The 14,443-nt window shown below is 36.6% G+C and overlaps 1 protein-coding gene across 19 annotated transcripts in view; it reads left to right on the forward strand.

Moving 5' to 3' along the window:
* The window catches only part of ROBO2 (roundabout guidance receptor 2), a 1,697,359-nt gene that overhangs the window by 1,655,863 nt on the left and 27,053 nt on the right, over positions 1 to 14,443 (forward strand). For all 19 annotated transcript variants that reach the window (XM_060640255.3, XM_078452891.2, XM_060640254.3 and 16 more), the window contains 2 exons: positions 8,309 to 8,569; positions 13,223 to 13,428. In XM_060640255.3, the coding sequence (XP_060496238.1) occupies positions 8,309 to 8,569; positions 13,223 to 13,428 (467 nt within the window). The remainder of the gene's footprint in view (positions 1 to 8,308; positions 8,570 to 13,222; positions 13,429 to 14,443) is intronic.

Below are 14,443 nucleotides of genomic sequence, written 5' to 3' on the forward strand. Positions count from 1 at the left end.
TGCTATTCGTGATATTAACATTGAACATTTTATAGTGAGTTCTTCTATAGAATTTTTTATGGCTTATTTTGAAATTCATATAGGTTTAAGAGTTTTTATTTTCTTAGGTGTTTTTATTTATTTTGAGAGAGAGAGACAGAGAGAGAACCAGTGGTGGAAGGGCAAAGAGAGAGAAAGAATCCCAAGCCGGCTTTGTGCTATCAGCACAGAAACTGATGTGGGGCATGATTGCACCAACTGTAAGATCATGAGCTGAGTTGAGATCAAAGTCAGATGCTTAACCGATTAAGCCATCCAGGTGCCCCAAGGTTTTCTTGAAACACAAACAGCAAAAAGTGTAGATGTCACCTCTTGGTTTTTAATAATTTTTATTTTAACAATCAAGAATTCTTGGGGCGCCTGGGTGGCTCAGTCGGTTAAGCGTCCGACTTCGGCTTGGGTCATGATCTCACGGTCCGTGGGTTCGAGCCCCGCGTCAGGCTCTGTGCTGACAGCTCGGAGCCTGGAGCCTGTTTTGGATTCTGTGTCTCCCTCTTTCTCTTCCCCTCCCCTGTTCATGCTCTGTCTCTGTCTCAAAAATAAATAAATGTTAAAAAAATTAAAAAAAAAAGAATTCTGCAACTCTACTTCTTATGGAGATACATAGTTTTTATTTTTGTTGTTTTTAATATATCATAATTGAGAACTTATTCAACACACATTTTTTTTTTTCAAGTACATAACAAGTGCTAAGCCCAGTGTCAGGAAGAAACGCAACAGAAATGAAAGAAACAAACACACAGTTATTCAGGAAGATCTCATCTCTGATCTAGAGAGTCACAGGAGTGGTAGGTAGATAACAGAAAACACACACACACACACACACACACACACACACACGCGCGCGCGCGCGCGTGCGCACTATTTTGCATAATAAGCCCTAGATGAGCAATGTATACAAAATAATAATTTGCATTCAGGAAAGGATAACCAAGTATACCAGGTAAAGTTGGAGCCATCTGATAGTTCAGTGTTGAGGTGAATCTTGAATCATTTATTCACAAATAATTGCACCCAGAGTTAGGTGGTTGCTGGATGCCAGCTCTGAGCTTTCTGAAGCAAAAGGAGCAAAGATAACGAGAAGTGGTCCCTAACCTAAAGTAGCCTAGATTCCAGAATAAACTGTTAACAAACGATTACAACTAAATGTTATTAATGTCACCATTTGCTGTGCAGATGGAGAGAATTTTCTGTAGCCAAAGGGGAAAGAATAGAAATAAAAGATGAGAATGAAAATGAATAGCCCCATTAGTTTTCCTTCAGTACTTCCCACTCTTCCTTCAAAACCCCATCCTACTCTAGTTAAGGTTACTTGCCTTTCCTTAATTTTCTTATTCCTTAAGCTTCCTCCTCTATTGTAGTCAGTACTACATCACATTGCGTTCTAATTGCTTGTGTGTATCCTTCAGCAACTGGTATGAGATTTGTTGAGTTTGAAATATTCATAGTAGGAGATAATCTGAAGAGGTGTCCTAAGGCCAATTGTGGAGAGTTGTATGTCATATAGGGAGTCTGATAACAAAACTGGTAAATGTTCTGTCATCGATATACCCCTCTCGGCTTGATAAAAATGTATCACGACATATTCACCCTTAGCTGTAAATATAATGTATTTTTAATGCATTCATATGATGCCAGGAAGAATTCAGTAAGGATTCAATAGAAATCTGATGCTTTTCTTTGTAGCTACAATTAGAGATTGGCAAGCTTTTGCGGGTGTTGAACTGTATTGTATTTTTATTAGTAATTCGGTATTGTATCTGGCCTTTAACTAGTTAGTTCACATGCAACATTGATTTGTTGTCATCTTTCTCATTATTTCCCAGGCAAGACAGATAATTTGATGCCTCTTACTTCACTGACAATAAATAAGTAAAAAACCAAACATACAAACAAAAAACAAAACAAAACAAAACAAATCTTTTCTAGGAATGGTTGGCCCAAAACTAATGGTTGGCCATTAGTTTGGCATCAGGAGCATTTTCACAATCTTCTTTACGCTACTGCTAGGAAAAGTTGAAATTCCATCACTCAAATAAGATATATATCTATAAATGTGAAGAAAATACTAAAAACAAAGCTACACTTTTGATAACCTTTATAGAATCATTTGTTACTTCCTTGCCCTTCAGAAATGGCCTGACACCTAGCATTTGTTGCTCTGGAATGGATTAAGATATGGATACCTCAGAGATGGTGAAAAGCCCTCCCTGCTGCATCATGTGCTCTGTGTCCCAAATTTCTTTCATCTCTTCTGCCACATCCTTCTCCCAGTCTTTCTTTTATCCTCATCTCTCTATTTTTGTCTTCTTGCTCAAACCTCTGAGATGAATCCCATATTCAGTTTTGCCTATGTTTTGCATTGGTGGAGTTTGCTCTCACCCGTTCTAGATTACCTTTGTAGAAAAGACTGAAAGTGATGATAAGCACCCATTCTATTTAAGAAGAGCTACTGGAAAATATTTTAGTCATTTAATACATTATGCAATGTGTTTGTATAATTTTTGGTTAGGCTCTCTTTTGCCTGATGGTATTTGAATAACAAAAAAATGAGTTGAGTGCAACTAATTACAATTTTTTTCTATGTAAACTTAACATATGATACATATAACATTATTTCTTGTTTCTCTTATGCTGTCTACATATTTTTATTCCTCATGTATGTTCTCTTTATTTTTTTTTAATATATGAAATTTATTGTCAAATTGGTTTCCATACAACACCCAGTGCTCATCCCAAAAGGTGCCATCCTCAATACCCATCACCCACCCTCCCCTCCCTCCCACCCCCCATCAACCCTCAGTTTGTTCTCAGTTTTTAACAGTCTCTTATGCTTTGGCTCTCTCCCACTCTAACCTCTTTTTTTTTTCCTTCCCCTCCCCCATGGGTTTCTGTTAAGTTTCTCAGGATCCACATAAGAGTGAAACCATATGGTATCTGTCTTTCTCTGTATGGCTTATTTCACTTAGCATCACACCTTCCAGTTCCATCCACGTTGCTACAAAAGGCCATATTTCATTCTTTCTCATTGCCACGTAGTATTCCATTGTGTATATAAACCACAATTTCTTTATCCATTCATCAGTTGATGGACATTTAGGCTCTTTCCATAATTTGGCTATTGTTGAGAGTGCTGCTATAAACATTGGGGTACAAGTGCCCCTATGTTTGTTCTCTTCAGATTATTAGCAGCAAGGATAGTTTACTACTTATGAAGTAGGGTAATTTTAGAGAATAATTAAAGATTGAATATATAAACATGTTCTTTATTTATTCAAATGTAGGAAATCCCTTGCAATAAGCCAACGTAAACAAAGGAAATACATGCCCTAACTTACAGAACAAAAAAAAATGTGATATTTTATGGAGTAAATTTTTTTTTAATGTTTATTTATTTTTGAGAGAGAGAGAGAGACAGAGACAGAGCATGAGCAGGGGAGGGGCAGAGAGAGAGGGAGACACAGAATCTGAAGCAGGCTCCAGGCTCTGAGCTGTCAGCACAGAGCCCATCTCGGGGCTTGAACTCACAGACTGTGAGATCATGACCTGAGCTGAAGTTGTAACTCAACCGACTGAGCCACCCAGGCACCCCTGGAGTAAATTTAATTATAACTATGGATGAAGTATAATAGCACTCACATTTCATACTTGAAAATGGGCAGGTGTTTCATTTTTGTCCTTTTTTTTTTTTTAGGATTCTTATATATATTTTTATTTGACTTTATAATATACCATTTAAAGTCAAAAATTAAGTTAATAAAAGAAACCTAAACATCCTGTTTTTTTAATTTCAATATAATTAACATATAATGTAATTTTAGTTTCAGATGTACAATATACTGACTCAACAATTCCATTCAACACCTAGTGCTCATCACAAGTGCACGCCTTAATCTACATCGCCTATTTCACCCATATCCCCATGCACCTCCCCTCTGGTAACCATCAGTTTGTTCTCTACAACTAAGAGTGTTTCTTGGTTCATCTCTTTCTCTCCCTTTTTTCTTCCCTTTGCTCATTTGTTTTGTTTCTTGAATTCCACATATGAGTGAAATCATATGGCATTTATCTTTCTCTGACTGACTTCATTATACTTGCATTATACTCCGTACCTCTATCCATGTCATTGAACATCATGAGTAGTTTTATTAATGAATCAATTGATGTGTTTTCATTTCAAATCAATAAATAGGCTTATCATCTACTATTTTTAAAGTATTATGGCAGGTGTGGCCAAACAGAAGTAATTCAATGCCATAATTTTAATATAGCATAAATCCACTTGAGGAAAAGACACTATCAACATGTGCAAGGTTAAATTCTAAAATAAATTAGACAATAGTTAAATAAACCAATGTTGGAAATGGCATAACATTGTGCATAATCAATTTCCAAGTAAATGTGCAAAAATGTCAGTTCAAGTTCAGAAGAGTAATATATCAGTGCTAGTTGGCCTTATCAGGGCAATCTTTATAAAAATATGGGATATAGCCTGTGGCTTGAAGGATCCATAAGATTAAGGTAGATGAAATTGGAGGAGTTCAGCTTATTCAAAATAAGTTGAATTCTTTAAACTAATAGACCAGAATGGAAAAGTATATTTAAAAAAATAATAATAAGGAGGAGGAGGAGAAAGAGCGGTAGAAGGAATAGGAGAAGAAGGAAACCAATTTATTTTGAGTAGGAGATTCTCGTTGAGAAACTGGAAAACCCATCTAAAAAAGATTGAGGCTTAGACGTATATAATGGACAGAATAGAATAAACAGAAATGAATATTTTATTCAAACAATTCTCATGATTTCATAGACCAATTTGTAAGTGGCGTGAGGGATTGATTAGTGGATGGGAAAAACCGGAAGCACTGAATCCAGCTGGGGCCTTGGGTTGCAAACTTTGTACACAAAAGAACCTTTTTTTTTTTTTTAATGAAATCTAACTCTGATCTCCAACATATAAAACAGATCAAAATGGCATCGTTTTGGAGCAATGTATTTTTTTCAGGTCAGAGAAGTACTTACCTAGTCAATAGATGGGAATACAAATTTAACCAATGGAATTTCCTAATACAAAACAAAAATTGTTGTCTGTAACATATTTAAGTGTGCCTGTTTATACTACAATATAAACAATATTTTGAAGGGATATTCCTATCAGAGTGTAACAGGGCGTCCAAACAAGGTCTTCAGTTTACAACTCACTGAGGTAGATTATTGAGGTAACCTCAACAAAAGAGGTAAATTGGCAGCTAAAGCTGATATTATTCCCGGTAAAAAAAAACCTCTCAGGATAACTATCCATCACCTACAGTCCTTCTCAGGACTGATGAGGCCCTGCATGATCTGGCACATCCTCACCTCTCCTGCCGCATCTCTGGGCAACTCCCTTTATTTTCCAGCTCTTACCAGTTAGGGAACTATGTGAGTTCTTCAAATATTGTTATCTTTTCTCTTTCTCTGGGCCACCAAATGTGTTACTTAGAATATCCCCTTTTCCTGTGGTCTGCATAGCCTTGTCCTACCCCAAAACTAGTTTCACTCTCCCTCCTCCCTGTTTCTATAGTACTTGGCATTGTTGATTATTTGCTTAGTATCAGTCTGCCCCACCGGATTGCATGCTCTGTAAGTAGATGCAGTTACCTAGCACATGGTTATCAAGTACGTGGATTATCGATTCAAGGATTTTTTAAATAGACTTTATTTGTCAGATCAGATTTAGGTTAACTACAAAACTGAGCAAAAAGTACAGAGATTTCCCCTATACCCCCTACCCCCAGAGATGCATAACCTCAGTCACTATCCATGTTTCCCTCTAAAGTGATACACTGTTAAATTGATGAACCTACATTGATATATCAGTATCACCCAATGTCCATGGTTTGCATTAGGATTCATTCTTAGAGTTGTATATTCTGTGTGCTTGGACAAATGTACACTGAGATGCATCTACCGTTATCATATCATAGAGAGCAGTTTCATTGTCATAAAAATCCTTCATTCTCCGCCTATTCATCCCTCCCTTCCCTTAACTTCTGGCAACCTCTGATCTTTTCACCGTCTCCATAGTCTTGCCTTTTCCAAAATGTCATATACTTGGAATTATACAGTACATAGCCTTTTCTGATTGGCTTCCTTCACTTAGTAATGTGTATATAATTTTCCATTAATTCTTTTCATGGCTTGATAGTTCATGTCTTTTTGACACTGAATAATATTCCATTATTTGGAAAATTTTCAAATTTTGCCTATGGATGAATTTTGTCACAGTTTATCCATTCACCTACTGAAGGAGATTTTGATTGCTTCTAAGTTTTGGCAATTATGAATAAAGCTGCTAGAAACATCCATGTGTAGTTTTTTTTTAATAAATTCAGCTTTAAAAGGTACATGAAGACACTTGAGTAAAAATATTCGAGAATCATCTAGACATTTACAAGTTAGGATTTGTTAGGGAGGTCAGGACTACATATATACACTTGTAATAGTCATCTATTTTTAGTTTCTTTAATGAAACTTCTATATGGTAGATACTGTATCAGGTGCTAGAAATGCAAAGTTGAAAATGATGGAGCTCTAAGTTTAAAGAGCTCGTAGAATAGTAGGAGAAAATAGACATGAAACAAGTAATCCCAATATAATATGGGGAGTACCACAATGTAAGTATTTTGGAGTTGCAATCAATTACATATGGCAGAGGCAGAGAATACCTCATAAAAGTGACAACATTTGAACTGAACCCGAAGGAAGAACTGGAACTCACAGGCAGATGATTTGAGAATAGTCATATACAGGCCCAGAGTTTAGAAAAAAATATACAGTAGGCTGATGTTGGGGAAATAGGTAGAAAGATAGGTTGATCAGATGGGAAAGGGTTTTTTTTTTTTTTTTTTTTTTAGTCCCTGCTATTGAATTTGAACTTTTTTTTATAATAGTGATAATCACTGAATAATTCAAAGCCTAGGTGTAATGTGAATGAAGATTTTAGAAATATAATCCCATTGTCTGCATGGAAGATAGGATAGAAGAGACGGAGATGAAATCCCAGGAGACTAGGAAAGCAAGTTAATGAGCTAGTTCACATCAGAAGGATTCTGATCTGTGATTATGAAAGTAGAGGTGAAGTATTGGAGAAAGATTCAGTAGAAGTGGAATTTACAGGACATTCAATAATATTACGTTCAATACATATTTTATTCAATAATATTATTTATCCCATTCTTTTTTTTTTTTTTTTCAACGTTTTTTTTTTAATTTATTTTTGGGACAGAGAGAGACAGAGCATGAACGGGGGAGGGTCAGAGAGAGAGGGAGACACAGAATCGGAAACAGGCTCCAGGCTCCGAGCCATCAGCCCAGAGCCTGACGCGGGGCTCGAACTCACAGACCGCGAGATCGTGACCTGGCTGAAGTCGGACGCTTAACCGACTGCGCCACCCAGGCGCCCCTATTTATCCCATTCTTAAGTCTCCTTTTTAAAGCATACTGGGATCTTTCTGATTTATGAAAATGATAGTATATGGAGAAGGGACAAATAGAAATGCCACTGATGTTGTGTCACAATGAAAACTGTTTGGGCTAATTTTCTATATTCCCTTACCAGAGTCCCTAAAAAAATACTCTCTTTAGAAGTTGTTATTTTTCTTTTTAATATGTACTTTTGCAGGCTAGCTTTTGAACGTCTGTTTTATAGATACAGGCAAGCATGAGTTTTTACTGAGGAAGTTAGAGAATCAGGAGCATCAAAGGGCCATTGAATCCATTTCGTAGCACAAAGTCTTAAAGACTGACATGTCATATGGACTGAAAGGTTGGCAGAGATCTAGAGTAAAAGTAAAATTCTCAGACACTTCTTTGATGATCAATATTGGCGTACACAGGGATGAACAGGAGAAGAAAATAGTTAAATCTACAAGCACTAAGGCACTAAATTAATTCATTGTCTGTAATTAGCAATTTGGCTTTTCCACATGAGTAAGTTTGTTAGGAAGTTATTGCCTTTTGTAACTGTGGGGTAACAATTAGCTAATAAGATCTTGTAAGAATAGATTGAGATATTGAGATAGCAGTAGTAATTGTGAGTGGAAATTAAGATAACAGCCAGGTGATTTACCATGGTCCCACCAACAAACTGAAATCAGGACAAAATAAACCGAGAGAACGTTTTAGGTGCTGTTGTTCCCATGGTGGTTGTTATTTATTGCCAGTATGATTGTGTGTATGTGTATATGGATGTGTGTGTTGATAGAGTTTATATTTTCTCACTTGATTTCAGTTATGACAGCGATAGCTGGTGTCCGCCATTACCCGTGCAAACATACTTACACCAGGGTATGGAAGATGAACTGGAAGAAGATGATGATCGTGTCCCGACACCGCCAGTCCGAGGCGTGGCTTCTTCGCCTGCTATTTCCTTTGGACAGCAGTCCACTGCAACCCTCACTCCATCCCCACGGGAAGAGATGCAGCCCATGCTGCAGGCTCACCTGGACGAGCTGACCAGAGCCTATCAGTTTGATATAGCAAAGCAAACATGGTATGTATTCTTGTTAGGTCAGGAGACCCATGCCTTCAGCACAGGGACAGAGGAGGTGTTCTTTTGCAAGAAATTCATAAGGAGTTCTCATATAACTATACAGCTGAGGTTAGAAATTCTTCTTTGCAGTTCCTCTATCATCTGCATAAAGAAATTGACCAAGAAAATGTTAAATAACTGGATCAAAGTCATATAACTGGTTAAGGAGTGACCCGGAGCAAGAATTCAGATCTGCTGGATTGCATGCTAAAGTGCTTTTGGCTACACCAGAATCTTTTCTGATTTACAGTTTAGCTTCGATTAGCTTATCCTTGAACTCACTTCCAGTGCTACAATATAAGGCTCCTTTTGGATTGTTCAAAGTGCCTGTGATTAATTCTGTATGTGGTCATGAATATGTAAATGTAAGCTTCTACAAATCACATATGGTCAGTTATTCAAAGATCCTTGGGCTGAATAAAATGAGACAGGAAGAAAAAACAGCAATATTAGTAACAGTAAGTTCATTAAAAAATAAAACCTAGAATAACCAAATTCCTTTTTTCTAATCAACCCATAACCTTTCCTTAGGTATTGATGGCAATCTACTTAGATATCCTGTGCAAGCATGGAAAAAATACGAGTGGGACCGGCTCTCACAATTTTGTACAATCGTTTTTTTTGTTTGTTTGTTCTGTTTTGTTTTTTATGTGCGCTCTCTTCTCTCAAATAGTGATATATAAGTCTGACTCTTGAAAATGAAATCTCAGTGACATACCTCTGATTATCTTCTGTTGATTTCCACGATGTACTTGAAGTTAATTTTTTATGAAATAGTATTTGCTTTTTTTGACAGTCTTAGTTACTGGGATAGTTGATAATGAGATATATCTCATTCTCAGTGTTGAACTATTTATTTTAAAAATACAGCAAAATGTACAAAGAGATACTAAAACCAAGAGTATTATTTAAAGCTTCTTATGAGCATAGGATCTTTTCTTAGAACCAGAGGTTTTTAAACATTTTTTTCTCAATCATCAGATATGTTTTCAAAGGTCAAAGCAAATCTGTTAAACAGTATTATTTTGCATCAGGCTGCTTCATAAAATACCACTATTTAAGTTGAAGCCGACTGCTTTAAGAGCCGGAGGATTTCCTTCAGTTTAATGTGGCCATGTACTTCAGTAATTTAAGACACAGATTATAGCTTAGGTGTTCCCAAATTCACCTGCATTTCACCTGGATAACCTTAAAATATATTGATATGTAGTCCCCACTCTCAGATATTCCAGATTGCCTGATCGGGGATTTGACTGAGGGCAGTTGAGGTTGGGACAAGTAGCACTGTCACTACTTACAAGCTATATGACACTGAGCAACTTAACATTTCTGTGCTTCAGTCTCCCATTTGTAAAATGATGATGATAATACCAATTAGCTCATATACAATGTAAGAGAATAGTCTCTAAGACCACTTGGTTTCAGTAATTCACTAGAAAGAACTATAGAACTCACTGAATGCCATTATACTGAAAGTTACGGTCTATTATATTGAAAAGATACAGATTAAAATCAGCCAAGAGAAGAGATGCACAGGACAGAGTCTGGGAAGGTTCCAAAGGTAGAGCTTCCAGTCGCCCTCTCCCAAAGGAGTTGTGGAAAGCATTACTTTCCCACCAACAACGTGTGACAATATGCATGGAGTATTACCAACCAGGGAAACTCACGTGAACCTTGAGCTTCATGGTCTTTCTTGCACCTTTGTCATAGACATTGTTAGTTATCTGCATGGCTGACCTCAGTCTCTAGCTCCTCCAGAAGGCAAACTGATACCATGTGACTAAAAGCCCCTACCATAAATCACATTATTGGACTCTCTGGAAAAGCCTAAGATTACCAGGTGAACAAGACACTTCTATCAGGTAGGATATTCTAGAACTTAGAGATTATCTCCCTGGAGCACATGACAAAAGCCTAGCTTTTCTTTGGGCAAGGTCAAATTCTTTATTACACATCATATTGTGTGAGAATTAAATGAGTTCTTCCTGGCTTAGTCAGTAGAGCATGTGACTCTTGATCTCGAGGTTATGAGGTCGAGCCCCACATTGGATGTTAGAGATTACTAAAAATAACATCTTTTAAAAAAAGAATTTAATGAGTTTCCTCATATACAAGACTAAGTACAGTATCTAGCTGTAATATAGCTGCTGTTCAGAAGAGCTTGGGTTTTCACTTAAATTGTTCACTGCTGTATTTCCACCCTTAGAAGAGCACTACCCTTAGTGAGTGTTGCACAGATATATGCTAAATGAGTGAACAAACTAGTTCTTCTTTACCTGCTCCAAGTACCCATAGGGAAAACCCTGTTTCTTTCTCTGAGTATGTTTCTGTTCAGTCCAACAATCCTCCAGAGTGTCATTGCTGACTCCCTATGTAAAAGTTATGAACCTCTATGTACTCACACAGGATCTCACCCTTCAGGAATGGAATATGCTCCTCATCTGAGCTGTACATCAACATCACAGGAGAAATATTTAAGAAATAATAATTCCTAGGATCCACCTCCAGGGACTCTGTATATATTGACCCATGTAGTGCATAGCACAGTGCTTGTCACTAGAAGATATTTGTAAATGTTTTGCACCCTCTTCCTATTTTAGTTTATCTCCTAATTCTGCTGAATTCAAGAAATATGTTTTTTTTTTTACATTAATGTATATTTGTTCCATTCAAGAGGTGTCAGCAATGATGTAAGACTAGAACGTCAGTTTATTTGGTACCTTCCAGGACCAAAGTGCACACCATTAGAGAAGGAATCATATATGTAAATATCACCTTGTATTCTCTTGCTCATGACTTGACTCAGTCCATTCTTGATTCACAAACAGAATTTGAGGCAACATTTACAGGATGTCATCATCAACACTCAAGATATTCTGCATTGGTAGTTAAGAAACTTTCTGATTTTTACATAAATGAGCTATAATGAATGTCAGATGATGACTTGGGACCTCATATTCCTGACCCATTAAGTTAAAGATGTGGACTTGATGATATTGAGGTGGCTTCTGGAACTAACATCTTAAGGGTTTTTTTCCACTGAAAAATTTATAATGTTGCTAACATTGGAGTTGGTGCCAGTTCAAGAATGCATTTGGGAGAGGGATGTTAAATAAATTCTGGACAAGTGAAATAATTGCCCCCAAAATGCAGGTATTAAAAATAACCTTGTATTTCTAATTCAAAATCTTTGGGTGAAAATGCATAACACTTATACATCTGCCTTAAATAGCCAACGTCTTTTAAATACTTTGTATTAAGGCAAAAAAAAAAAAAAAGATTTACTGTATTAAGGTATGTGGTATATTCACTCCCTAATGACAGGAACAAATAACAACTAACAAGTAACAAATAAGAATTACATATATACATATGTCATATGTATGTCATATGTATATATGTCATTCTTTGTTATATATATATGTGATACATAGATATGTCATTTTTATTTGTTATATATATGTTATATATATGCCATTTTTATTTGTTATACATATATATAATGACATTTTATAATTCAGAAGAAAATATTTTTTTCTTAGTGTTTATTTTTGAGAAACAGAGCACAAGCAGGGGAGGGGTAGAGAGAGAGAGAGGGAGACACAGAATCCGAAGCAAGCTCCAGGCTCCAAGCTGTCAGCACAGAACCCAATGCGGGGCTCGAACTCACAAACCATGAGATCGTGTCCTGAGCTAAAGTCGGATGCTTAACCACCTGAGCCACCCAGGTGCACCTAGAAGAAATTCTTAAGTAGTCACAAAGCGAATCAACTGAACCTAGGGTCCAACTCTACGTATTGCTAACCATGCCATTTGAAACAAGTCACTTAAGTTTGAACATCCCTTGGGTAGGTTCTAAGAGCTGAAAATATGAATTCTGTCTACTTCACAAGGCTGAGATTAAAGATACACATGCATTGCAAAGGGTATGTTTAGCACACCTGATATTCTAAACACAGAAAATGCTGAGATGAACCTTTTATGTATTTTAAGTGTTTTAGACTTCAGTAGGTAAAACAGAGGCACAAATAAGTAACCTGAACACAAAGTAGTCATTCCTACTTTAAACTTTGTTAAAGTGGAAACAACCAGCGGCCTGATTCATGGGGGAGCCTGCAGGAAGAAAGCCTTGTAGGTCAGGCAGTGTGCTCATGGTTGGGAGAAGGGTTATTGGATTTAACTCTTCATGTGACATCTTTTCTTCATATGGCCTCCACACAGGCTGAATGCAACTTCCACACTAAGCTGGAAACAAAATTATTATACTCTTATGGTACAAAAACAAAAACAAAAACAACTTTAAATATTTGTGCAAACATTCCTATTCTCCTTTGATGATTTATTTACACAAAAATACTAGGTCTGTATATTTTTTCTCTGTATATTACCCCATGAATACCAATAGAAGAGTGTAATAGTTTATATGGTTATGGTTTTGACTAGTCATGTATACATAGCCCATTGTCTCTTCTGAGAAACCATCATAAGCTCCAAAATTAGTTAATAGAAAGCAAGAAGAAAAAATTAGTCGCTGTAACATGCTGTTTAATTGTAATTATAATTTTGTGGGTTGTTAATGAATTCCTTCTTTTTTTCCTCCCATTTGAATTCTAGGCACATTCAAAGCAATAATCAACCTCCACAGCCCCCGGTTCCACCATTAGGTTACATGTCCGGAGCCTTGATTTCCGATTTGGAAACAGATGTTCCAGATGATGATGCTGATGATGAGGAAGAAGCTTTAGAAATCCCCAGGCCCCTGAGGGCACTAGAGCAGACACCCGGATCCAGTATGGACAATCTAGACAGCTCTGTGACAGGTAACGTAACTGATTTAATAGGAATAACTGACCTATTTATTACACTCAAATGCATCAAAAATCAAGCACTTTCTTATGTAAGATTTATTCCACTCCAGCTATTTCTATAACATTTTAAATATGTTAATATTAAACACAAAATTCAAAAAGGATTTGGAAATACTTTTGCTTTGCTGCAAAAATGATAAGAAAATTCATGAATTTTAAAAAGCCTTAAAGACATGAAAGAAAACTCAATTATATCCAGGGCTTTCAAGAAAAGTTCACTCTACTGGGGAACCAAGTCTATTACATAAAAAAAAAAAAACCTTGACTTTTAGAAATGATATATTTTGTATATCAGGAGCAACATACAAAGTGAACGCAATCTCAAAACACTTTTTGATATTTCACTCTGTACAATCGTTCACTGATGAAAATAAGCAAGTCTTCAGAATGAGCCTCTCTAAGGTTGCACAAGGTATTGTGTGGAGAAAATGTATAGCGAGATAAGCCATACATTTACGCATTTCATATCGTTGGATTCAGTAATTGCTCCTCTCCCAAGTAATACAGTTATTTTTGCAGTTTAGTCCTCTGGCGTCCTCTGGCTTTGTTCACTAAGTGAAATGTTGCAGTTGCTACACTCCTAAGATGATCCCAGGACCGCAACCTATTTGAAAGGATTTAAGTTTATCCAATTTTGTTGAAAAAACTTGAATCCTAATGTGTACACAATGAATCTGGGAAAATGTAAAAATGTAGTCTTTCTATTCCAGTAGATATCCATTCTTTGACACACATACATAAATGTCTCTTATGTGACTGTAAAGACGCAACGACCCCAAATGTAGATCTTGCTTTTGCAGGCATTGGGTCTTCTCAGAAAAATCACCCATGTCTCTATTTACCTTGATAATATCATCTTCATCCTAGGAGGCGTGTACCGTGGTCCCATTTAATTCATGTGTATGCTCCCAGCTTGCAAAGGTTTGTCACTCTGACTTGAGCCAACACTGATGGAAACTTCTTTAGG

This window comes from Panthera onca, chromosome C2 (assembly GCF_046562875.1).
Source record: "Panthera onca isolate mPanOnc1 chromosome C2, mPanOnc1 haplotype 2, whole genome shotgun sequence".
In the NCBI taxonomy this organism is placed as follows: Eukaryota; Metazoa; Chordata; class Mammalia; order Carnivora; family Felidae; genus Panthera; species Panthera onca.